Source organism: Bemisia tabaci, unplaced genomic scaffold, assembly GCF_918797505.1.
Source record: "Bemisia tabaci unplaced genomic scaffold, PGI_BMITA_v3".
NCBI classification, from domain to species: domain Eukaryota; kingdom Metazoa; phylum Arthropoda; class Insecta; order Hemiptera; family Aleyrodidae; genus Bemisia; species Bemisia tabaci.
In genome coordinates this window covers 200,149-224,966 of record NW_027311734.1, presented here as the reverse complement: position 1 = coordinate 224,966, position 24,818 = coordinate 200,149, and the positions used below count along the sequence as shown (strand labels likewise).

Sequence of the window (24,818 nt, the reverse complement as noted above, 5' to 3'; positions counted from 1 at the left end):
AATTATTTTCTTTAACACCAAATAAGGAGTCATTCGTATGCATCGTAACTTCCTGTGCAGCCCGAAGTAGCCCTCATCATACGAGTTCTCCAAATTAAGAGTGCAAAGGTAAAAAAAATGAATTACATAAATCGCATACTTTCATAAGGGAGATGCTGAAAAATGCGCACATTTTCTGCACACAGTGAGGAGTAAATTTAAGACCTCGTCTGAGAAATTCATCATAATTATGCAGCAATTTAAAATGAACAGTTATTGTCGTAGCACCGAATGAAATACGCAAAACTGCATTGGCAAGACATCTCACTGAAACGGAATGATTTTAGTTGGGATTTTTAGGATTCTTTGTCTCTACATGCGTCGTACCATGAGGAAAGAATCAGAAAAAATGGGAGGAGGGTGCAAAATTTATTAGATCGGCTTCCTGCCCGGGCAGCATGCACTAAACACAAAATGAACGTTCAGTTCCGGCCATTTTACGTTTCTTTGTTTTATTTTTAGCCATCCGAGTCATGGTGTAGTGATCAAGCTATTGGGAAATATCAAGGAGCCGGCTCGTATATCCTAACAGAAAGCTCCGCCAATATCGGCCTATCTGTAAGAGCGGTTTTCTAAACATAGACGGAGCTATTTCATGATGGCCGCCGACATTTGGACGAGGTATTTGAGGCCTGCGGTATTCAAATGGTTGTTTTGAATCTTGTCCAAACCCGCGGAGCTGCGAGGAATCAAAGTGCAGTCAGTCACCATTAAGGCTGCTGCGCCAGGAATGCAGGGCTAGAAAGTACAAAATCAGACTCCGGACGAGATTGGACTCATGGATTTGTGTTAAAGCCTAGGATTGGGTGACGTCGAAAGTTGAAAATATGCGGCAAATCTTTACTCGGAAACTAGTCTAATGCAAACCTGGTTGTAGGAACTCATCAGAGGCCGGTGATAAGTACCAAGTAAGGATTTCCCTTGCGCATTTTTCCGTGGAAATTTTATTTTTCACGCGCTAGAAAGACGAATTCACCTCCATACAGTGACGGTCAAATGATGGAGGAAACACAGGTCTTGCTACTCAAAATGGTTGAATTTAATTGATTTTTAGAAAAATACGTGAAAGGAGTTTTTCAGGAAATACTGATGAATGTGTTTTGTGTGAATAAAAAGTATGTTTCCAGGTACATTAAGAGCATGTTTTTTGAGCTTTCATGTAATTAAACCATTGAGGAAACAAGCATGGTCTGATCCATTGTAAGAGGTCCATTCCCAGGATGTACTTGAAAATGATAATTGTCAAGTAGTCATTATGTAATTCGCAGTAAATATAAGCAGATGTTTTTCGAGGTACTCGCATACATGCTTTCGTGTCTCTGATGAATGAAAATTTCACATGAATCAATGGTGAAAAGCGCTATTCGAGGCCTGACTCGTGCGTTAAGGGGGTGAAAAATTACAGTCGCCTGGCATGAATCGGATGGAAAAAGTTTTTTTTTTCATGAGCTTATTGTATAAGAAAAGAAAATTAAGGAAGAAGAAATAACCAACCGAAATTATTGTACGGAGCTACCCACGAATCGTTTAATTTCAATTGGCATCCTTTCAACTAAATTTTTATCACCATTTTCGGACTTACATTAAAGTAAGTTTTATTATGGTCTCTTTACTTTTCATTTTAATGTAGCTTGGTGGCTGAGCATCTATATAGCATCTGTTCGCATAAAGCGGAAGCAGTTTACGTGTTTTCCCAATACCTAATTAAATTAAACCTCCACCTAATTAAGGTCAGAATGACGTTAATCAATTAATCCTCTCAAGAATCGTAACTTTTTTAATAAAGCCGTTTAACACCTTTCAGGGGTAGATCAATATATTAAAATGATCATTGGGCTCAATAATTAGAAGATAATAAACAAACACAGCTACGGAGATACAGAGTGTTCTTAAAATCACCAATGTCCTACGAGAAAAGGAGTGCTAGGAGGAAGTGGAAAGATAGAGACTATTGTGAAACTCAAGTTATAAAAATTACAGAGAACTTTAAAAGGAAGTGTTACCTAAATTTCTTTTAAAAATCCTCGAATCCTCAAAAAAAATTAACGGTAGATCTTTTAAGATTTTGAAACATTTTTTAAAGTAAATAATCTTTCGTCGTTCCTCTAACGAGATGGCATACCTTGATTTTCGCATGAGCCTCAGAAAGCACGTATGTACTTGTAAAGCAGGGCTCACGCGGAAATAGAAATACGCACTCTTACGTCCGAGAGAAGAGAATTTGTTACTTAAAGAAAATACCCATAAATAGGGTTTCCTAAAACATTAAAAATTGTTTACGTTTTTTGAAGAGCTGTCTTTTTAACAGTTACGAGTTTTTGAATCGTCGCTAATATGGAGGGCAACATGAGAAGAGAGTACTCACGACTGCAGCTATGCATTTCTACGTCAGAGATGCGACGATTTGTTACTTAAAAGGAAAACGACTGGGTTTCCTAAAATATTAATTTTACTTTTTTATTTTTGAAGAGCTGTCTTTTTAAAAGTTACGAATCTTTTAATAGTCGCTACTACTAAGGAACATTTGGTGTCCATTTCAGAAAGTTTTAGAGTTTTCGACGCTTGATTCAATCGGATTTTAGAGACAATAAGAGCGGAGAGCACTGATTGCAAGACCGCAAGAGCTGGATAGCATTTTTCCAGTGCAGGTTCCTTTGGGGTGACTTATTTAAGTTTGACCCTATATATTTTGGATGTGGAAATTTGGTTACCTTTTCCTGCTGCATCTGCTGCTTCATTGCGATGGCCCGTTTTTTGTCCTTGCACCTTTTGTTCTGGAACCAGACTCTGATGACCCTCGGGTTGAGGCCGGTCATCTCGACCAACTGCTCCTTCATGAGGGCGTCGGGCCTCGGGTTGGCCGAGTAGCAGGTCCGCAGCGTGTGCAGTTGCTTCTCGTTCAGCACCGTCCGCACCCGCGTCGGCTTCCCGTCCGACGACACCTTCGTCGACCCCCCACTCCGCCCCAGGCAGTCCCGCCCTTTGCTCGACCCGCTCTCCGAACAATCTGCAAAAGCACAAAATACACTTACATTAGTAAAAAACCATGAAAATTCTTCAATACATTACAGTTATTTATTAGATAATTAAAAATCGCGGATAATATAAAAGCGCGGATAATCAATAATCGTGGAGAGTGGAAAAGCGCGGATAATCAATAAGCGCAGGAAATCAATAATCGCGGATAATCAATAATCGTGGATAATCAATAATCGTGGATAATCAATAATCGCTGGTAATCAATAATCGCGGATAATCAATAATCGCGGATAATCAATAATCGCGAATGATCCGAAACTAAGCTATTTGGTCTGGAAAGTATGATCAAGCAGATTGCGTCATACGAGTAAAAGGCTCTTTTGAAACACTTGTCAATAGTTGAAGAGAAATTTAATTGTTGGTTCAAAATGAACATTTCGTTGTTTTCAACAGGAAGATAACTCAATTCCAAGGTTACAAAATTCACTCAAACCGATGCAATTTTTGTGTAAAATTTTCTTGATTTTTGCGTGAGATTAAAAGAAAAATTAATTAGATTCTCGTTAAACAGTGCCCAAGATTTTAGCATGAAAACGTCCAATTATTCACGGATCCGATAATTATGCTGAATTACATCCACGTTAATTCGAATGAGCAATCTGGCAATGCGTCACATTTAACGAGAGAAGATTGATTCGTCGCTCTCGGGATCTCGGGTGCCAACAGTCACCCACTTGTCAGCTCAAACCCCCAGACCCCGACACCAGGATCCGTCAGGGCAGCGGAAAAGAGGGAGGCGAGGGTGAGAAACCGAAAAGTGGCAGTATGAGAACCGAGCCATGTGCTTTGCGCTCTGATTTTGATTCCGGTGATCCAAAGCCCCCTCTTCCCTTGCCCGACGGCTCTCTCCCGCACTCCTCTGATTCGGCCCCGAGCAACTTTTAAGCTGCTGCCTTAGGCTGGATCTCACTGAAGTTTCAACGTGTCGCCAGGGATGTTACTACGGATTTAAGCTGTGGCAAATCAAAATTTCCTTCGAAAAGAGAAAGAGAGAAGCTCAATTTGTTGGTGAATGACGTCTCTCTTTTTAATGATTTTGTATTTTATTTTATTTTGTATTTTTAGGTATTTGTAAACTTCACATAATCCTCTCTCTTCGTGAAACACCTGCAATATGGAACCAACCATTTGTGGTGAATTATATGGAGCAGTGAAAATAAACTCCGGCTGTGGATACATAGGACTGCATAGACATACCGACCGCGTTCCGGGCTCAGAGGCCAAAAGTTCCGTGCGGGGCAACCGAAGTAGTCGCAGCTACGGCTCTAGCACCCGAAACTTTCGGCCTCTGAGCCCGCGGAACGGACGATAAGTCTATATAGCCCGTAACTTTTCTTTTAGTGAACATTCAGGTAAATAACCTTCCTATTTTTTCGAGGGTGTTTGAACCATAAAAATTTCGGCGTGAATATTTTAAAAAAATCGTGATATTTTGAAATTGGATTATTTCATAACCAGAGTTTGTACATACGAGTAAGTTCCTCGAGACGATCTGAATGTGCAGCACGAGCCTAGAATATGCACGTTAATTAAGTTCTTTCTTGTATTCACCGATAAAAAATACATTTTGTCTCGGCTGAAAACTTCCGACGACTGCATCAGCCTTTTAAAATATTCTATCCTGAGGAAGAAAAAGTGCTCTAATTTTGTCTACCTACGCATCCGATTTTTTGCCTCTTTTTTTCTGTTTTCCTTCTTTTGGAGACAGATTTTCCACACGCATAGTCGAAAAACCGGTTACTTTTTACAGGATTTTTTTGCTCAAAATGTGACGCACTTGCATACTTTGAATGTTTGATTAATTTTTTTTTGAAATATTCGAAATTAGAAGTGCCATTTTACGCATAAAAAATGAAAATACTTTCGCCCGCGTGTTAAGATTTGGATATGTTTGAGAACGGGACAGCCTATTCCCCAATTCCGTGCAAGGAGCGAGGTTCTTCTAGGAAAAAACGGCAAGATGAGATCGTGGGTTGCACCGAATTTAAGAGGCGTATTTTTTATTTTCTAAATCGACAAGGCGTTGCTGCTACGACCTTTAAAAATGTGAATGGACGATGATGAGACCATTTTTTCCGACAGCTCGCTGCAGAAAATGAATCCGAATCATTACGGAATGAATCTCGCCTTAATCACTTTAAACGATAAAAACCGAAAATTTCGATTTCGAAGTTGCGAGAGCGTAGCTAGACCCCGCATGTTTCTCACAATCAGTCCTCATGCAATTCTAGATATAAAATTGAAAATCGGAAAAAAATCGATTAAGTCGCGGTGAGTACTGAAAGGATGCAAGATTCGTGTGCACACGCAAACGCCAAAATTTATGCGGACCGCATGCATGTGTGGCTCAAATTGGAACTTCTTGTTTCCAAGTATGCAAAACTTTCCTTGGATACGTGGCTAGAACGCTTGTAAGTTAAAGAGGATCCTTCAGTTTCATGAAACTTCGCATAATATTACAAACTTATTTGTTGAAAAAATTATCAGCCGACGAGGTGACTCAACGTATCCAAAATACGGCGTTCCAAAAGTTTTACATTGTATCTTTTCACATAAAAATCTATCAATTTACTTTTAATCTTTTCAACAATGGTTCGCGCTACTTAAATCAACAATTTGAGTACACCTAATGCTGAAAAATACTGTTATTCGGTTCTCTTCTTGGAAAATGAATGGGGGTGGAACCTTATGGACGTCAAAATTCTGACGGACTTTTACAGTACAGTTTGTTGGTTCCGATTTTGATAGAGGTTATTGACGAGCTTAATGTTTTAAAAGAAATTAAAATCCGGCCAAATATTTTTGAATTTTACACTCCTTGAAGAGGACGATGGGGGATGCCCTATGAAGGGATGAAGACAGGGTGTCAACGAAGAGATGTTGCGTTGTTGGTCGCCCAACTACCTTTAAGAAGATAGGCACATATGGCGTTGGAGTGTCGCAGAGCGTCTGAGTGCGCTGTAAGAGTGACGTATAGAATGTATTTGCTACAAAATTAGCTCATTTTTTGGTAAAGTTCTATTTGTTCCACAGAGTTCTACTTCAGACTAGAAGCTTTCGCGCAAAGCTGATTCCGCTACACCAACTTGCGCGGCTTACGAAAATCACGTGCCGTCAGGTAAGAGGGGCGCAGAGACAGGCTCTGGGTTGGCTGGAGCCAAAGAGCGCCAGGGGCCGGGTGAACGAACGGAATTAACATTGACAATTATGTTGTAAAACAAAATGATAATCCGGATGACGGTGGCCCCTCGCTCGGCCCCCAAACTGTGCGGAAATCTCCACGCGGGTAAACTCGAAAAGTACACTTTTTATTTCGATTTGGCAAACGCGCTACGAAGTGCCGTCTTGGGCGCGTGAGCCGAGCTTAGGTGAACCGTAAAGATTTTTTTTTCTCTTGTCTTTTTTTTAATTAACGTAAGCTCTCGGATTTGATGAGCCTCGGAAGTTGTGGATAGCTTCGAGATCCACGGCTCGTGGGGTCTTCGGCGCTGACGCAAAATGAAAAGTGGGCGGCTGGGCTGAGGAAAGTATGAAAATGAGTCGTGCTGAAAAAGAGTGGCAATTCTTAAAAGTTGGTATCACTGTTGGACTGGATTAAACAGAGAGTAACCACGTCACATACTGAAAAAATGAGTTCAGAAATTTAGCGTAGTTTTGAGCTTAACCGCACATTGAAAATGAAAAGCCGAGATGAAACATTTTGTAAGTGATGTAGGCGTTGAATTTTGACCATGAAATTTAATCTTGCGAGCAAATCTTGCGAATAAATAGAAAAATCAAATTTCTTTTTCTTGGTTCGATCTAAATATGACTTGACTTAGTTCCTTTCTGGCTATATTTTTCCTCCATTTAATTCAACCATTTTCGATTCTGGTTGAAATGTCAAGCCTCAAGTGCGACAAATTTCGATTATTTGACATACCTTTAAATGGACGATGTTCAGTGTTACCAACTTACAATAATTCACTGCAAGGGTGGGAGGCATCGCGTGAATATGAAACTGCGCTCATTGGAAAAAATAAACGAAGAAAAATGAATGTAAAATCAATTCTACACTTGTCGAATCACTCAAACATTAACTAACCAGCTTGAAAATATAGATAAAGAAGAAGAGGAAAGGGAAGATAAAGAATATTCTCAGAGAACAGAAAGAAGCTGAAAATTCACTAACGAGTAAAAAACTCGGTTTAATCCAGGATTAAGGGTAATAATAGAAGAACGCTTCGAGGAAAATTCAGACAAAAATTGGCATTAGGTAATGAATATAGGCCTGCAAAAAAATGTCAAAAAAGACGACTAAGTATGTTTTTTCTATTTATACTTTGATTTAAAATGCGACTGAGGAAGGGCGGCTGAAAATCTCCTGCATTAAAATCTTAGATTTTTTTAGAAGATAGGCAAATTCTTTGTAGGTTTTTGACCCTTATTCCGATTAGTCGATTCGAAGAATAGCAAGTTACTTCTACGCCACCGATTTAAATTTCTGGGTAATTGATTTTCATGGAGGTTACTTTTTTTTTTTTTTTCTTTTTTTTTTCTTTTTTTTTCAAAAAAGCTGAGAGATGACTGTCTTGTTTTGAGGCTGTTTGCTCCTGCCCGTCGAAAACCCAATTCTCCCTTCCCATACACTTGTGAAACTTTGCATTAACGCAAAAAATAAATCTTCTCTCCATTTTAAAGTTAATTTCAGGAATTACATAAAGGATTTAATCAGAATTTCCTTCCGATTTTTTTTATGAGGGCAATATAGCCTAGAAATTGAGTACCTTAAGCCTGAGGTAATACTTTCCAGGTAACTTAATGGATCGATGATCCATTAAGCAGCGCTCCTAATGCACACTATCTGGTATCTTTTTTTGTCCTAGATTTCTCAAAAGTTTCAAGGCATTCAGGTGGTTGAAGAGGATGCCCTTGAAAATAAAAAAAAAATGAGACGAATTTCAGTGAAAACAGGAGGATAGAAAAAATAAAAACCCAAAACATATTAGAGGATTAGAGCTTTAAATCAAAAGAGGAAACAAAAATTTCCCGATACAAATGAAGTGTCAAGCTGCTGTCTGTGAGAGAACTCAAAATCTGGTTGGCAATTCATAAGACGATCCAAAACAAAATGCATGTAAAGAGTTAAGGATCTTTCGGACCGAACAATAAAATTTCGAAGTTACAATAGTTTTGCTACATTATCAACCCATTAATTTTTCATTTGCAGGAATATATGCCCTAGAGTAATGTTTAAAAGAGTGTTTACCTCTTTGCGAGTTCACTGATTGACAGGTCGTACTTTTCATGTAAAAAAAAAGGTTGACATACGCATATGTATGCTATTCATTTGATTCGCATTTGAATGCGAGATCTGGTCGCATCGCCTACGGACGGACTGGGGTTGACCCTCTGATTTTAAGACTCTCCGTCGAGTTTACAGTTTACCGCCTGTTTTAATCGTCCGCCTGCTGGCGATTAAATAATTTTGTCGCCGTACGTTCCAAAAGAAATCATCAACAGCTTGCGACAATAAATCGCGCTGGAGTCCAGTTTATACCGCAGTAAACGGGCGTGATAGATTTTTATGGACCAGACCTGTAGATTGCTCTGGATCAGCTGATTGAGAGGTCGTTGCAAAGTGCAAGTCTAGATTGGACATTGACCGCAATGAGTAACGGAGATCTAATCACATTAAATTTCCAGTTCGGAACAGATTGGTCTAGCAAAGAAAGAGAGTGAGAAAATTAAAGATACACGTAAAATTTTTGGCATCTGTGTCCAAGAACTAGATCGAGAGTAGTCGTATTAAGTGACCTTCCTGCTTAGCCCTTACATTCTCTGAGAATTGCCCGAAAAGAGAGCTCCAGATACACCACACGGAGTTTGAACCCCCCCCCCCTCCCCCAAAAAATCAAATGTTAAAATTCGATTATTCAATCCGTCTATCCTTGGATTCATACAATAAGGAAAGATCTGAATGACTGTGCACGAGGGGCAACCGCGAAATGAAGTTTTTACAGAAGCATAAGATCAGATAGCGCCTCGCCGCGACCCCCCTTCTTGCCGCGGGGGGGGGGGGGTTGGCAGGAGGGGGGCTTGCGCCCGCTGCGCCGCGGAGCCAGTACGTGTGTTCATAAGATCAGATATGGCGATCAGGCGTCCGACAACTCGTATTACAATGTGTTGCTATGTTTTTTATGTTCTCCAATGTTAATCTTTCTCCTCTCTTGCTGCCTCCCCCCTCCTCTCGAGGCCCCCTTATTTTCTTCTCGCACTCCCGACTCGGGCGCCCATCGCCATCTTCATTCCCGAACTTGCATGCAACACGCTCTTATTGTAAAATCGTTGTTGCCCGGACGAAAAATCGTAACTGTATCTCAAGGTTGCAAAATTGACTCGAAATGCTCAATTTTTATTATAATACTGGGGGGTACGCCCCTGGGTCGCTACCCGGTCCAACCTCCAAAGAGCACCCCCAAGGCCCCCTTAGCAGACTCTCGTGAGTTACCTACTGTACTTAGAGCGAGCTCATTTAGGAACTGTCTGCTATCGATAGCCGCAAAAAGAGCGAAAATTGACCGGGTAGATCTTCAGAACGAGCTATTTGAAACGCTCTACATCTACATACGCGGTTTAACCATCGATATTTGTCAGGCGCATCCATATACATGATGTCACAAGAAGAGGTAGGGGAGAACGATAATCGAAAATTGAGCAATTATTACACATTCTCATTTTGTGAGTCTCCACGACCGACCACCAACAATCCCTTGTCCGTCAGTGTGAGTGCACACGCAACCAATAAGGATACTTAAAGCCCAAGAGGAAAGGGTGGTGGCAAGTTCGTGAGAAAAAACTTAACACTTTGACTGATTCGCCTGTTGTCGAATCTTTTGAATAATTAGAGACCTTAAAGTGCTTGAAAGCAGAAGAATCTAAAATTTGGCATCGCGCTGTATCGGTCACGTGGCAGTAATTCTAATTGAGTCCCAATGCGCGTTACGGCCAATCGGCCAGCCCCTTCGTTCCGCGATGAAAAATCAAACCAGCGGGGGTTAAACTAACGCACAGGGAGGATAAAAAGTGATTTATAGACTGCAAAATATCTCGAATCCTTCTTCGTGAAAATGCTGAGTTTTCATCGTCGAAGGGTGCACGCAGTAGTCGTTTCTTGGTGGTTTTCTTTCACCCCACTTCATCTTGTTATAGCTAGCTTTTGACTAAAAAAAGTGTCATGGATAAAAAGAAAAAGTAGATTTTTCTTATAATGAATATTCTCCTACGATGGAGGAAAATAATCCAAAATAAATTCGACAGCCTCTACGTAAAAGAACTGAGTGGTATTGACTTGGAACGAAGAAAAGTATGTTTGAAGATTTACAAATATGAACTTTTTCCAAGATCTATCCCAAATTTTTTCTTATGCTATCTAACTGACTGGCAAAACATTATCTACGAATGTTGTGGGTATATCCTTGATATTTTGAACCCATCTCTCCCTCGATAAAAAATTAAGTCCGACTTTCAAACACTCGATATAATTTGCGGACGTAACGAGTTTTAAAAGAGAGAAAATATTTTTAAAAGAGCTTAAAACTATTTTAATTTTTTTTTAAAAAAATGTGATCTATTCTTTTTTTTTTCTCTCTAAACGCTAGAACATTGCTGCAATAATCCGTCGCTAAATCCAGAGCATGCAGAACTTCGTCCACTGTAACTAAAGCGCGAGGGCGAGAGGGAGGACATAGGTTTAAATAGGGAGTGTGCGGGGTTGTTTTGGGCTCGGAAACTGCTTAATTTAATTTGGATCGCGGGTGAGTGCTACTGATTGTTTCGTTATTTTAACGTAATAAGGGCCGTAGAAACTGTCATTGGTCTTGGGTCGCGAGCATTAACAATAGCAAGACTTCCATCGTTGCCAATATCACACCGAGAATAAACCGACTTCGTACTGTAACTAAGAAAAAATGGTGATTTTTAATTATGTGTGGCAACGGCGCAGTCGGCGGGGTGTTGTAGGGCGCTGGCGCAAGGGTGTTCTGCACCGCTGCACTCAAGAGAGCGCTTTTTCGCGTCAACTCGGGTGACTTTTCAGCCCCCTCCCTCCCCTCTCCCCTGGTAATCGCTAAATCGGCCTGTAAAATACTTCCGGGGTCGTAAATAAAAAACAAATCCAGAACAACCAAAATGATGATGACGTTGGAGGGCGCGACCATCCCCTTCATCAAAATAGAAACGGGTTGATCTTTTTTTTTTTTTTTTTTTTTCGAACATCTGGCTTTTGGAGTTTTTTTAGAGCTCCAAATTCTGATAATTTAGATGCGAATAATTTTGCAGAGGTTCTGAGGCACTGGGCGGTACACCCCCCGACTGCCTTGCGGTTCCATCCCTGAAGCGTTGTGCGTTACTGTTATGTATGATTGTTTATAATAATTTTGACAGTATGATTTGAACATTTTTGTGTATAGATAAAAAAAATTTACCGACTCGCGAAAGAAGAAGGCCGTTTAATCATGTAGATGCTGCAAAATCTCCTCGGATAAAATCTTTACTTTTAAGATAAGTCATGAATATTTTTCCCTGAATTTCTCGGATAAGGTAAAACTAGTTCTTTGTAAATTCACAGGATAAATATTCTTAGATTTCAACGAAAATTCGCATTTTATCTGAGGAAATTTGGCAATGTCTCCATGTATGATCATTCTGCTCACGCGTTTTCCTTAGCGTGGCAGTCTACCTGTATTTTCACAGTAGGAAAATGCTCAAATCTTATTTCGTCACGAAAGTCTCGGCAATTCAGCGCTTTCGATTCTCAGATTATGCGTAATCTCTGTAGCGTGAAGAGAAATTACTGAAATTTTTTAACGTAATGTCACCGTGGCAAACTCCGATTTCCGGCAAACCTAGTTTCATGAAGGCAAAAAAAAGTTCCTAGTAAAACTACTTCGGAGTTGGAGAACTTTTCGAGTTAAAGCCGTGAAAAAAGTTTTCCGGTATCACGCAGTAATACACGAGCGCAGTAGATGTAAAACCGAAAGACACGTTCGGCAAACCTGCTTCTGCTGGTAATATAACAATCATCAATAAAAGTTTGCTGTTTGGTTATCGGGAGTTTCAATCAAACTTTGGGTTTTAGACATAAAAAGAATAATGTGATATCCTTCCAACCGAAACTTTCATAGAAAATCTCAGACGTGTTATGTATCTATTCGTTGAAGGATGATGCCAATCGAAATAAATTTATCTGAAAAATAAAACTGAAATGCACTGATATTTTTGAGTTTGTTTTTCAAGACCAAATTTTGCCTTAAGATCACCCTGTCCTTCGCAAGGGGCCGTCTCTAAACTACATAACGTACTTTTTTGGCATTTTTAACCCGCTCTTGTGACGTAGGTCCTTATCTTTTCAGACACAAAAACAAAATGGCGTAACGCTCTCCACGACACCCCCTCCTCCCAGAGCGTTACGTTAGTTAGGGATAGCCCTTTAGTTCCTTCTAACATCAAATTCCTGAAAGTATTTCATCCTCTACCTTCTCCGTTCGAAGTTTAGTGCAACTTGCTCACGCTAGACAGAAAAATCCCTCCTAGAGTTGATAAATTACGCGATAAAATTGGCATGCCTTGTTTGCTGAGTTATTCACTGAAAAAAAATTCTCGGCGTTTTTACCACGGTCCGTTACCTTTACCATCTCACTTTTTTTTTACCAATTATTGGTAATTTTACAAAGACAGATTGGTAAGCTTACCTAAAAACCGGTATTTTTTTTTTTTTTTTTTTTTTTCAGGTAAGAATACCACTTTTATTGGTAATCAATTCCCGGTAACTTTGCCATTTTATTTCGGTAATTCTACCACAGTCGATAAAAAATATTGGCGTTTTTACCAAGAAAAAACTGGGATCAAATAGAACCCTGAATTCTTGGTAATTTTACCCTTTTCTTAGTAAATACACCGAGATTTTTATTTCAGTGTTTGCTGAAAATTGCTAACTTATCATACAATACGGCAACAATGGTATATCCTCGGAAAATTGAGTACCGGGAACAATAACGAGAATTCCCGGGAAAGTTCCCGCGGTTGCTCTTCATAGTGAAAGTAATCCCTGTCCGTGTGTGTGTGAAGCTGTTTGTGTATGTGTGAATAGATATACTGCGTGTTCGTATCTGCCGTGGTAGCGAAAAGAGCCGTAAGTGCATTTCTGTATGAGCCATAGCTAGTGCAATCTCTTATGTGTATCGAGGCTCATTACAGACTCCACTCACGCGCGGCTCTATTCCGTAACACGGCAGGTATGCTCCGTATAAAAGTTTTCGGGAGGAGTTAATTGAAACCAGGAATTTGCGCCCCCCCCCTCCCCCCTCCGCTGTCCCGTAACGGACCTAATTCCCGCGGGAGGCTGAGGAGGAATGATAAAATTTTCCATCGTACTCAGTTCCTCACTTGCGATTGGCGGAATTTCAGTATCACGACCTTCCCGGCGAGTCAATAAACCCGAATTCAAGCAAAAACTGCAAGTTTCGTTCACGTAAGGACGTAAGGACGTAACTACATCTTGAGATGAGTCCCTCGGTCCGTATGAATTGAAGCTAAACGGAGCTCACGTTAACAGGAGGTTTTTCCCTTACGTGAACCCAGAGTCGTTTTTGTAGAGGAGCTTGGTGTGACGCACAAAATGACGTTAAACAGCACCGCACACGGGTATCCGCCATAGGTTAATCTCAATCAGGGAGCACGGATCCGTTTTCAAGGGTATTTTTTCCGGTGAGGGGGGACTTTGAACTTTTTCCAGATGTTCTATTTTCGTGTCGTTAATTTTCTTCATTGCAAATATAGATTATAAGTTTTTTAATCGAAATGTACGCACAATGCGGTTGGGCGTTGAGCCTTTTTGATCGCGAACGCGCTTTAAAGAACGGAAAAACACGCTTGAAACTGTACGCGGTGAAAAATTTCCGCTTTGATCAATAGGAACTCTAATGAGCACTGGAACATAGGAACGGAACACAAGCGGTTGCACTAAAATTCTCACTGGGACGACCAAAATATTTGGTACGACAACCATAATTCCTGTGAAACAATGAGAATGACCGAAAGCGGACTCGAGAAGGGAAAAATCCATCGGGCGTTTTCATCTTTCGACTGGAAATTTCCCTCCATGGGCAGCGATGTCATTGGAACTATATTTTTCAATGAGGAACTACTTGAACTACATGATCATGTACCCTATAGTGTGTTGTTGCTTAACATACTCATATGACTGTATCAAAACCAGTTCTTTTCCCTTCATGCAAGAAGGCCTTGACAGTTCACCCCTGTTGAGTTGCTGACAGTTCGCGAAACCAATATAGAAAAAAAGGTGAAATTCCACATAATGTCAAAATAGATCAAACATAATGTCACACTTGATTTTATAGGTGAAATAGTGTTTCTCTTGCCTGAAATTCCGAGAAGTATTATTGGAAAGGGTACGGGGGTACCTATCAAATAATGCACTGTATAGTGATACATGGCTTCGTGGAATCAGAGCGTCAATGCGATTAGTCACTATTGCTATAATTTCTAAAAAACTGTACAATTCTATTTTCCATCCCCCTTATTTACGTTGTCCTATTCTACATAGAGCATTACTTTCAGAATGAATACTTCATTCAATCTGACGCACTTTCATGCAGACTTAATCCGAAAATTTCTAGTTGCATTTGACGAACTTAAAATTCCTGTGCTTTGGTTGGAAAATGAAACCTTTACCGTATCAAATCGTAAATAGCACCAAACTCCCACATTTTTAGGGTCGAAGCATCGAATACATTAATCTTTGCTTCTTTCCTCAAAACTTCACTACTGCATTAACCTAAATAATTCGTGGCAAAACCATTCAAAACATGCAGTCAGAAGCTTACCATATAGTTAAGCTGCATATATTGAGGAATGAAGAAGGAGACGCGATAGAAAAAGGACCGTGAGAAAAGGAGGAAGAAGAGGGAGCTAAAAAGAAATAAACATAGCAGGAGGAATAAAAAGAGGTAGGAGAAGAAGGAGAAGAAGGAGAAGAGGAAGAAGGAGAGGAAATGAGGAAGGAAAATTAGAGGAAGAGAGGGTAGTAATAGGTAAAACAATTAAGATGAGGGAGAAGAGGTTGAAAAGAAAGGACACTTTAAGGTGAAGAAGAAGCAAAGAAATGAAAGAAAAAAGAGGAAGAGGAAGAAAAAAAAGTTGAAATACAAGGCAATGATGACGATAAGAGAAGGAGAAGGAAGAAGAAGATAAAAAATGAGGAAAATTAGGATGAAGAAAAGGAGAAGGAGGAATTTCTCTTCTTCATCTTTTCGTTTTATTTTCCTTCTTCTTCCTCCTCCTCTTTTTTCTTTATTTCTTCCTCTTGTATTAATCTTTCTTCTTTACCATCTTTCTCTCCTTATTTCTCTCTCTCTTTGTCTTTTTCCTTCTATCTGCTTGTTTATCTTCTTCTTTTCCTCCTTCTCCGTTTCCTTCTCCCCCCTCACTGGAAAAAAACGACATTGGATCTAGAGTCCAGACTCTTAAAAACATCGACAAGAAAAACTACTCTTGATTAAATCAGAATTTAGCTTAAATCAAGAACCAAGCCTCTTAATTTAAGCGGATTTCGTTTTGATTCAAACAAACATCCGATTGAATCAAGAGTATTTTTTCTTGTCAATGTTTTCAAGAGTCTGGACTCTAGATCCAATGTGTTTTTTTTCCAGTGCCCTCTTCAGCTTTTTTCTACTTTTTCTACTTCTTAATCTTCTTCTTCTTCTTCTTCTTCTTCTTCTTCTTCTTCTTCCTTTTCGTCGTTTTCGTGCTCCGTTACGGAAGACGAAGACTCGAGTAACCGCCAGCGTTGACGTTGAATCGGAGCTGAGAGCGCGGTTTCCCAGCTTTGCTGCGAGCGCAATGCGGCGCGGTGCAGCGTGCAGCAAAGCGAGGAGAAGCCGCTGCATCCGACTCCGAGTAGCGCATGCAGCGGACGCCACTTGGAGGGGGCCAAGCTCCAGCTCCGCGCCGAACCGCGCCACAGCCGCGGCCGGGCATCGCATCGCGGAGGGCGGAGCCGCGGAATCCTCAAGTAGGACAAGAAAATGGACCGCGCTGCATCGCGACGAGCCCGGCCCGGGCGGCGCGGCGCGGCGAGCGGCTACAGAGGAAACAATACGCGAATTACAAGCGCGAGCAGTGAGCGCATTCTCCCGATAATACGCGTACATGCCGCCACGCATTATCGTAATGAACCCCGCATCCCTCCTCCCGACCCTTCCCCGCCGCCCCCGCCCCCGCCCGAGGGGGATTTTCTGTGTCGACGCTGGAAACAATAGCTACATAAATTATTGCATAATGGCTTCCGATCTTTTGACCTCCCCGGGCATCCCCCGGACCCCGCCGGCCTCGAGATTATCGACAATTAGCCCGATATGCAAACGAGGGTCTCGTCGTCCCGTCCCGTCGTGTCATCCGGATGAGCCGTCAAAGACCCTTCGTCCGTCCAGGGACCCAAGGAGACACGTCTCTCTCATTCGAGATGCTGGCTACGGGCCCTTTACAGAGAGGGCCGAGAAGTATCCAGAATCAGTTTCGGATCCATTGCCATGAGGCCAAAAATCGTCCGGGCGATTTTTAAATCCATCCGAACACACTATGTGGTTGTGGAAGTTTCTCGGACTATAAGGGCGTATTTGATGGTAAGAGATGTTGCTGTGTCAGTTGCCCAATAAACTCTGGGAGGATAGGCATAGGCGCGGCGGTTGGGTGTCGCAGAACGCCAGAGTGCGTTGTAGGAGCGACTTTATAGCATTATATTTATAAGATTATGCGGAAAAGAACTATCTTGCACAGAGATTCTATGCGCATAGTTCCTTTTGATTTAATTCATTATCATGCAGTTTATACTAGCATAAGTGCGCTCATAGGTCAGGGAAAAATCTCGCGAGATAAATAAGAGAATGTGGGCATCCACGAGAAAAGGTACCTTAGTGCACAAAAACTCATGATCAAGATATTGATGTCTATTATCAATTCATAGAGGAGATTTCTAGGGGCATTTAGAGGAAAAAACATCCAAGATGTATAAGATTTTCAGTAGAAATATTGCAATGATTCGTTGACGTTTCATATCGGGGGAAAAACCGCCCACTCAGGTGGTAAGCCAACTGTCAAGCGGCAGATCCACCTGCGAGTTACAAGCGCTCGTTGAAAGTGAAACACCAATGGGAAACCAGAATTTCAATAGCTCGCCAAGAAAAATCCTCCCTTCCTATTGGTGTCCCACTTCCAACAAGCGCTTGTATCTCGCAGGTGTATTTGGGGCTTTAGATGTTGCAGTCCTGAAATTACTCGTAAAAGCTTCCACCATTGTCATGATACCAATGGAGGGTCTTTTGTGTCTAGATGTATCCAACCTGAATATAATGGCCTTTATTTCATTCTGCGTCGTCAAAAAAATCAGGCATTTCCTTGAAGAATCCTTGGAGGAAGGCGTTGATGTCACGTTCCCGCATGACGTGAACTCGCGGGTGGGATGGTGGACACGCGGGAATCTAACACCTCCGACGCCGCGTATTTGCACTTCAAAGTAAACGATTCCGCATCACCGCCTCTGAGCCGATGCGATGGTTGCGTTCGCACTGACGCATAGATATAATTTATGGAGCGGTGACCGAATCTCAGCTCGGCCGGCATTACACCTATCATTTGGATGTCGCTCTCGGATACCAAGGCGATGTTTCGTTGGATTTCCGTCTTATTTGGACTGGATTTCGTGAGTGATTTATCACCTGACCCCGCTCAGCGTGTTGGCGGCGCCGCCACCAGATCGCGCTGTCACCTGCCGCGTCCCCCCGAACGTCAAAAACACACTGACGTAATGCCATACCGACATCATGACGAAAGGAAAGAAATCGAGGCCAAAATGAATTCTAGGCTCATAGAAGATCACCTAAAATGGTGCTGAAGACACACCTAGATTCCCCTATTAATACGTAGAAGAAATTTTTGAGGACTACTACTAATTGGAGGATTCTTGTGATGGGAAGAATGCATGATAAATGTTACAAGTGGGGTCCTATCCTCAGCTGGGTTGACCCTCGATTTTTTCTTCTCTCTTTTCAACGTGATGAACCGCCATAATTTACTCCCCCAGAAGAGAAAATAGGGTCCACTTGACGCGGCTTGGGACCTCTAGGGGTGGTCGTCAAAAAACTTTCCTGACACAACAGCTTATTTCTTACTGCCGAAATATCAACTTTTAGACAAGCGCCCTTGAGGGCGCTTTAGAGGCCTCTAAGCGATTGTTTTATTTTAAAATGATCACTGGTTTGGACAAATCATAGCATATTTTAAGCAAACTTAACCCTCTCAAATTTTAGGAATGAGAGACAATTTAACACGCGTTGATTACGGCGCAGAGATACAACTATTCGTACTTAATGGATGTCCGTGTTGCGTCTGAAAAATTGAAGGCGCGATGGCGCGAGGCGTGAACTCGCAAAGCTCCGCTCAAAGCTATTAATGAGGTGTCACTCGGTTCTGAGAGAAAAATGATAAAAAAGAGGTCCAAATATACATCTCTCTTACAATCGGTTGTGTCGTTCACGTAGCCCTTGAAGCACAATTACAAATAAGAAAGGCGGAATGAAGCGCGATATGGAAATAGAGCAGGGGAAAGGATGCGCGTTGACAACGGCGCAGAGATACAACTATTCGTACTTGATGGATGTCCGTGTTGCGTCTGAAAAATTGAAGGCGCGATGGCGCGATGGCGCGAGGCGTTTACTCGCAATGCTCTGTTTTATGCTGTTGCAAAGGAGGTGTTGCTCTGATTCGGGAGAGAAGTTTAAACAAGCAGACCTGAATACGTCTGCTAGGTTTCACTGCTCTTTTTCTTCCTCTTTCTTCGTACACATTTTTTTTTCCTCCTGATATCTGGAGTTTCAGCAGCTAATCCTCCGCTAATCACTAGGGTCGGGTTCTCCCACCGAGTCCAAGCAAGTCTTGATATTGGGCCTTCTGATGAGGAAAACCACCTCTTTAACTACGCAAAACTTCAGGAACAGCACCTCCGCAGGTACAACTTTTCCTTTATTTCGAGTCAAGAATACATTTCTACCACTAATATTTGTCTGGGATTATTAATTGATATGTGACATTTTCAGCGAACCAATGTTCGACAAACTAAGTTTAATTTAAGGAAAATTTTGGAGCGATGGCTTATTAGGATTGATGGTGAGGCTCTTAAAAATATTCAAAAGAAAATTTTAAATCTCCAAAGGTCACTTTCTTCTCGCCTGTTGAAATTCCTGTAGAAGAGAATGCAGAGTCCCTAGGATTCGTGGTTGACCAAGAGAATAAAATTATGGACTGCATCCAATTTAGTGAGAGGAAATTGGTTTTTGACATAAGTCACGGACTTTAGGTGAAATAGCGAAGAAAATTATATGAAAAATCTGAAAAAAAAATTATATTTTTACCAGGAAATTTGTGTTTTATCAAAGGATATTTAGCGACGCCTGAAGGCTCAAAGGGCGTTCTTCCTTGGCACGGCAGTATACCCGAATTTGTTGAATGATATGGACATTTCCAATTAGCTGTCGTAGTATCGCAACTCGAGTTAGGGTGGCACCGCAACATTAAGCTACTAATTTATTGGGATGCCACTACAATAATTGGAGTACCATGACAATTAAATTGGGCACTACCGCAATTAAATGGATACATCTATATCATCCAACAACCTCGTGCTCTCATTTTTTCCGTGTCCGAAGGTCAGTCAAGGGGGTATTGGTCCGAAGCGAACTGGCAACATTCGACGGCGCTCTTATTAGCACGGCGGCCGGTACACACGACTCAGCCGTGGCTGGAAAACCTGGCGCATGATATTGGGGTGTGCCACGAAATATGTTCCGGCGAATTAGGCGAGAAGTCGCGAAAAGAATCCCGCGCCGCCGTCGTCGGAGCCCCTTTCACCTTTACTATCGCGGTACGGCGCGCGTCTAATATTTTTACAGCCCTAGAAAGTATATTGCACCTCGGCGGCATTTCCACTGTCAATGCCGTTGCCGTCCTTTTACAACCGGGAGAATAGGTCCCGGCCGAAAGTATGAATGAAAGGACCTCAAGGTCGTGGGAACGCAACGCGGGATTGTTTTCTTGAATTCGGTCACGCCGCAGGTAAACCACCCAATTGCCGATTGACGCCACCTTCCCTTGTCCGACAACATTTACAGGCGACAATTTATCGCCCTATTCATCAACCAGTGGTTGCCGAATGGTCGCTTTAATGCACTAATTTTACGGTTTGGAATCGGGATTTCTAAGGCAAGATTTTGAAAGGGTGTTTCTTAGTCCTCTGGGTCGGTGGCGGCGTCTGGACTGCGTTTTCCGAGGTTGTGTAAACTATTCATCAGGACTCAACCCTGAAAAAGGTGACCCAGAATCAGGAATCAGGCAGGTCGGGAGAGAGGAAGGAAGCAAACTACAACCAGCGCCGTGTTTTTTTTTTTCGTGCTGTTTTTGTGCGCCCTGCCGTGTCCAGGTTTCCCGATTGGTTCCGGGGTCGGGTCCTGACGACCAGCCCTTCACAAGAATGTGCAGATAGTTCGTCTTCAACCGCATGCGGTTATTTGTTTGTTTCTCTTCTTATTCTTCCTCTTTTTCTTCTTTCAAGACCTGATATCGTGGCACTGGGTTCAATCACTGAACTCCGAATGGAGCAAGATTTCAGTCCAGTTAAAGCATGTCTCTTCATGAAGTCAGATAATCTAATAAAAAAATCTTATACCTACAGGTTGAAAAAGTCGAGCGATTCGACCGACCAATGACACCAACTCGGAGTAGTAATTTTTCGGGTGCTAACCTCGATGAAACGAGTGAACGAGTGGAGTGAAAATAGAATTCCTACATAATACCCGGGCATTTAGCTCTTTATGACAGGAGGGTAAGCACAGACCGACCGACCAATAAAGTCGGCAAGTTAACCAGCAGTGAAAGGGTTGCGCCTGGATTAACGGTCACAATACCCCCGGCGAGGGGCGGAGGGGAGATGAAAGGAAGCTTTTGTGACGTCGGCAGGAAAATTTCGGGCGGGGAGGCGTTATTGTTGGCGTATTAAACGGAGGCTTAAAAGACAGGAAAACAGGATATTTTGAGGAAGTGGGAAAGCGGAAAGGGACTCCGCCGACAGGGGCGAGGGAAAAACGAAAACGGCAGGTATTGATTATTCGTCATAGGCTTAACGTGGCGCTAGGGTTTTAATCTCGCTAAAAGCATTCATGGTTTACTCTGCTGACCCCACCTGCATTGGGCAGACGCCCGCGCGCCTCCCGGGCCGATGCCATGCCATGCCCTCCCGCCAACACTGAGTCGCTGAGCAGAAACAACGCATCTTCCCATCATTTCCGAGCGGAGATACGGTGTTCTCTCCTCGTGGGATAAAACAGTAGTTTGGCTAATGCTCTTCCTCCCGAAAGCTTAGGGCCACGACAGGAATACCGACATCGTGCATAGCGGATAAAGAAAAAACCTCCGGTGTTGCCTTTACTCACTTTCCATTCTCAACTTTACGGTCGGATTACATTTTGCGATACTGCCGTGCTAAGGAAGAACGCCGTATGAACATTCGAGAGTTGCCACATTTCCTTCGATAAAATGTTCATTTTTGAGGACAGTTGTGAATCCTTTCCCTTGAAATGTTACGGAGCTTTAGGTGAAATAGCGTACAAGATTATCTGAAAAATTGAAAGGAAAATATACATAAATGTACCAGGAAAGTCCTGTTTTATCAAAGGAAATTTGGCAACGCCTGGAGGCTCATACGGCGTTTTTCCTTAGCACGGTAGAATAAGGAACCGAAATTTTTGACGACTTTTAGAAACGATGTACGTGTCATTAGTTTCCCTGTCGCCAGGTGCTTTTATGTACGGAGCAGAAATAGGGGTCTTTTATTGCAAAATGAAGCCCAGTTGATGGTTTCAATTTTTATAAAAAATATTTGAAATTTAAGAATTTTCAATTATTGTCAGTGGCGAGACCCAGAACTAAACTGCTGTGCATCTATTCCAAATTGAGAAAATTGATCTAATCAAAAGCTCGTGAAGGGAAAAAACCACATATAATGTCAAAGTAAAACCCTTGCCCCTTGAAATTTCCTAAATTTGTTCTTTCAGCTCAGCTTATACAAATGAAATTAACTGTTTGGGTGATGATGACACAGCTTACAATGTAAATTATATTCCTTTATAAAAACTATGACCTTAAACAATTGTGTCAAGCTGTTTTATCTAAACATGTGTGTTCCACTTATTTCACCGGGTTTTGTGCTTCCCTCACATTTTATGACTGTATTACATTTTCCACTGAAGCATTAGAATACAATGAGGATTTAAAGTGTCATCGATGCAATCAAAGTCGCCAGAAAGCACTCTCTGATACAATCGGATCAAGTGTATCTTGCACATACTGCGTAGGCATATAACTTTTGAACAGAAACAATAACAGGTCCTATTCTATGATTTTCGAGAAACTTTGGCTTTCAATCCCCCTTTTTCCGATGGAAAATGTTCGAAAATTGACAACATGCAACAGCTAGGCCGATGACTTTTTGGCGCCACCGGCCGTTTTAAATGTATATGAACGAGTTAAAAAGTTTTTCGCTAATTCCTCGAAATGAGAAAAAAAATTGAGTCACGACTGTGTTCTCAACAGCACTATTGGAAATCTGATTTCCCCGTGCCATAGCGAAAGTGTCATTTACTATCTACGATTATCTTATGCCGCAATTTTTTTCCTTCTCCCGTATTTTTTCAGGGTTTTGAAAACTAGAATGATATGGATAGCTCCCTGCAGGTAAGTATTGCCGCGTACATGCTGATATAATGTTAATTCCTGATAAAATTCAGTAAATAACAAGGAAAAGGAAGGAGGAAAACAGCAAAAAAATATGGGGCGAAAGGTGTATTAAAATAACACGTTATTCCTATCGCACTGAATTTTAAAACGCATAATAAAGATTCGTTCCGTTAGCGAATTAAGCATTCAGTTCTCATAGATATCTTTTATGTTCCCTTCAGAATGCGTTATTGACCAAGATATTTCAATGACTCGTGGCTAGATAACACGTGTTCACGCGATAACGGCTCAAAATTCTCGAGAAAAATGGACCCATGGCAAACTGTTCGAATTTTAAGACAAACATTTCTTGCGCAACAAAGATTTCGTTCATTAAAAGATTCTGATATAATATTTAGACTTTTAGAGTTTTTGCAAATGAGGTGAACTTAAATATTGAGCATTGAATTATGAGGATACAATTTCCGTTTTGGATCATCCAATTCTTCCTCTGGCGGAAAATTTAAAATAATTTTAAAAAACGATACATTTGAATAGAACCCCCTCTTACTCATGTCGTAATGTTTAGTATACGATTGTAGATACTAGAATTCTTTGACATTGAGTCCTGCGGTTGGTATCGAAGGAACTTTCCCTTGGTGATTTTCCATGGTATTTAAATGTACGAGGAAAAGCAGCATTGGAAACTGATAATGATTATTTCCAGGAATTTGGTCTACGTTTGCTCTGATAAAGATACACTCACTAGGTGGGCGTGGGACAGTGCGCCACTTTCTCACCTACAGCTGGGTGACTGTTTGCTAGATATAAATATGTGTTTGAGGTGCGGCAGAAGATTGCACTGTAAGCTCGACAAAATATTGGTCATAATATGAAATTGGACATATTTCTCGTCGATTGTTTTTTCATCATTTAGCGATTACTTTTTTAAAAGTTTTCAATATTGCACAGTATGACTTTTCTCATTCATTTTAAGAAATAAACCATCCTTTTTGAAAATTTAATAATTACTCATTTTTTTAATCTTTTACTCTATTTGCTTTCAATTTTTTTTTCTTCCTTGTTTCTGCATTTATTTTTTGTACTCTTGTTCTTAAGAGCGAACACGAAAATTTCGGAAAACTAACCGTAAGCTCTGAAACCTGAAAATTAAAATAGCACATAGTGTTGCTTATTGAGAAAGTAGTGGGAAGTATCAAGCAACTGAAATTTTGCGTTATAAGTCAGATCCTTCGTGTTGAATGCAGTTAAGCTTTGATCACCAAAAATTGTTTTAAACTCCAGAAATATTGGCTTAAATCAGTTTATTCCTCATTCTGAAAAATTTCGTTTTACGACTACAGGTGAATTTTCTTTTTCAATAAAAATGTGTGTTTCCTGGGGAGTCAGGGAGGTTTTCCAAAGTTCTTTAAACTCGTAAAAATAATATACCCAATATGAAATGACCGTTTCTCACTCATTATAAAATGATTGAAAGTATACCGAGATATACTTTAGGTCCACCCTCTTTTCACCTCTCTTCGGCGAGAAATTAAAGATTGCAATAGACTGGAATTTTTTAACTGGAGGTTTAGGCACTAGAGCATGAAGGGTCGAGAAACTGGAATTTTTTAAGTGGAGTTAAGGCACTGGAGCATGAAGAAAACAATATCGTTACATTTGCGAGTGACGCGTAAATGCGGGTTCGCCAGATTTTGGGAAATGTTTATCCAACTTAGTGGGCTTGAATTATACAAAGAAAAGTATTAGTTCTACAGGATTTCAATGCAGTTCACGCTTTTTTTGGAATAATCCATTCACACTGTTCTAAGACATAGAGCTGAATTATCTGAGAATTCTCTGTGATTTAGCAACGTTTCCGTTTGATATCGAAGTTAAGTTCGGTTCGATCAAAAACG

The 24,818-nt window shown here is 41.2% G+C and overlaps 1 protein-coding gene across 3 annotated transcripts in view; it reads right to left on the bottom strand.

The window, feature by feature from the left end:
- Window positions 1–24,818, bottom strand: part of tup (LIM1_Isl and LIM2_Isl domain-containing protein tup) — an 84,572-nt gene that overhangs the window by 15,602 nt on the left and 44,152 nt on the right. For all 3 annotated transcript variants that reach the window (XM_019052230.2, XM_019052233.2, XM_019052234.2), the window contains exon 4: window positions 2,751–3,046. In XM_019052230.2, the coding sequence (XP_018907775.2) occupies window positions 2,751–3,046 (296 nt within the window). The remainder of the gene's footprint in view (window positions 1–2,750; window positions 3,047–24,818) is intronic.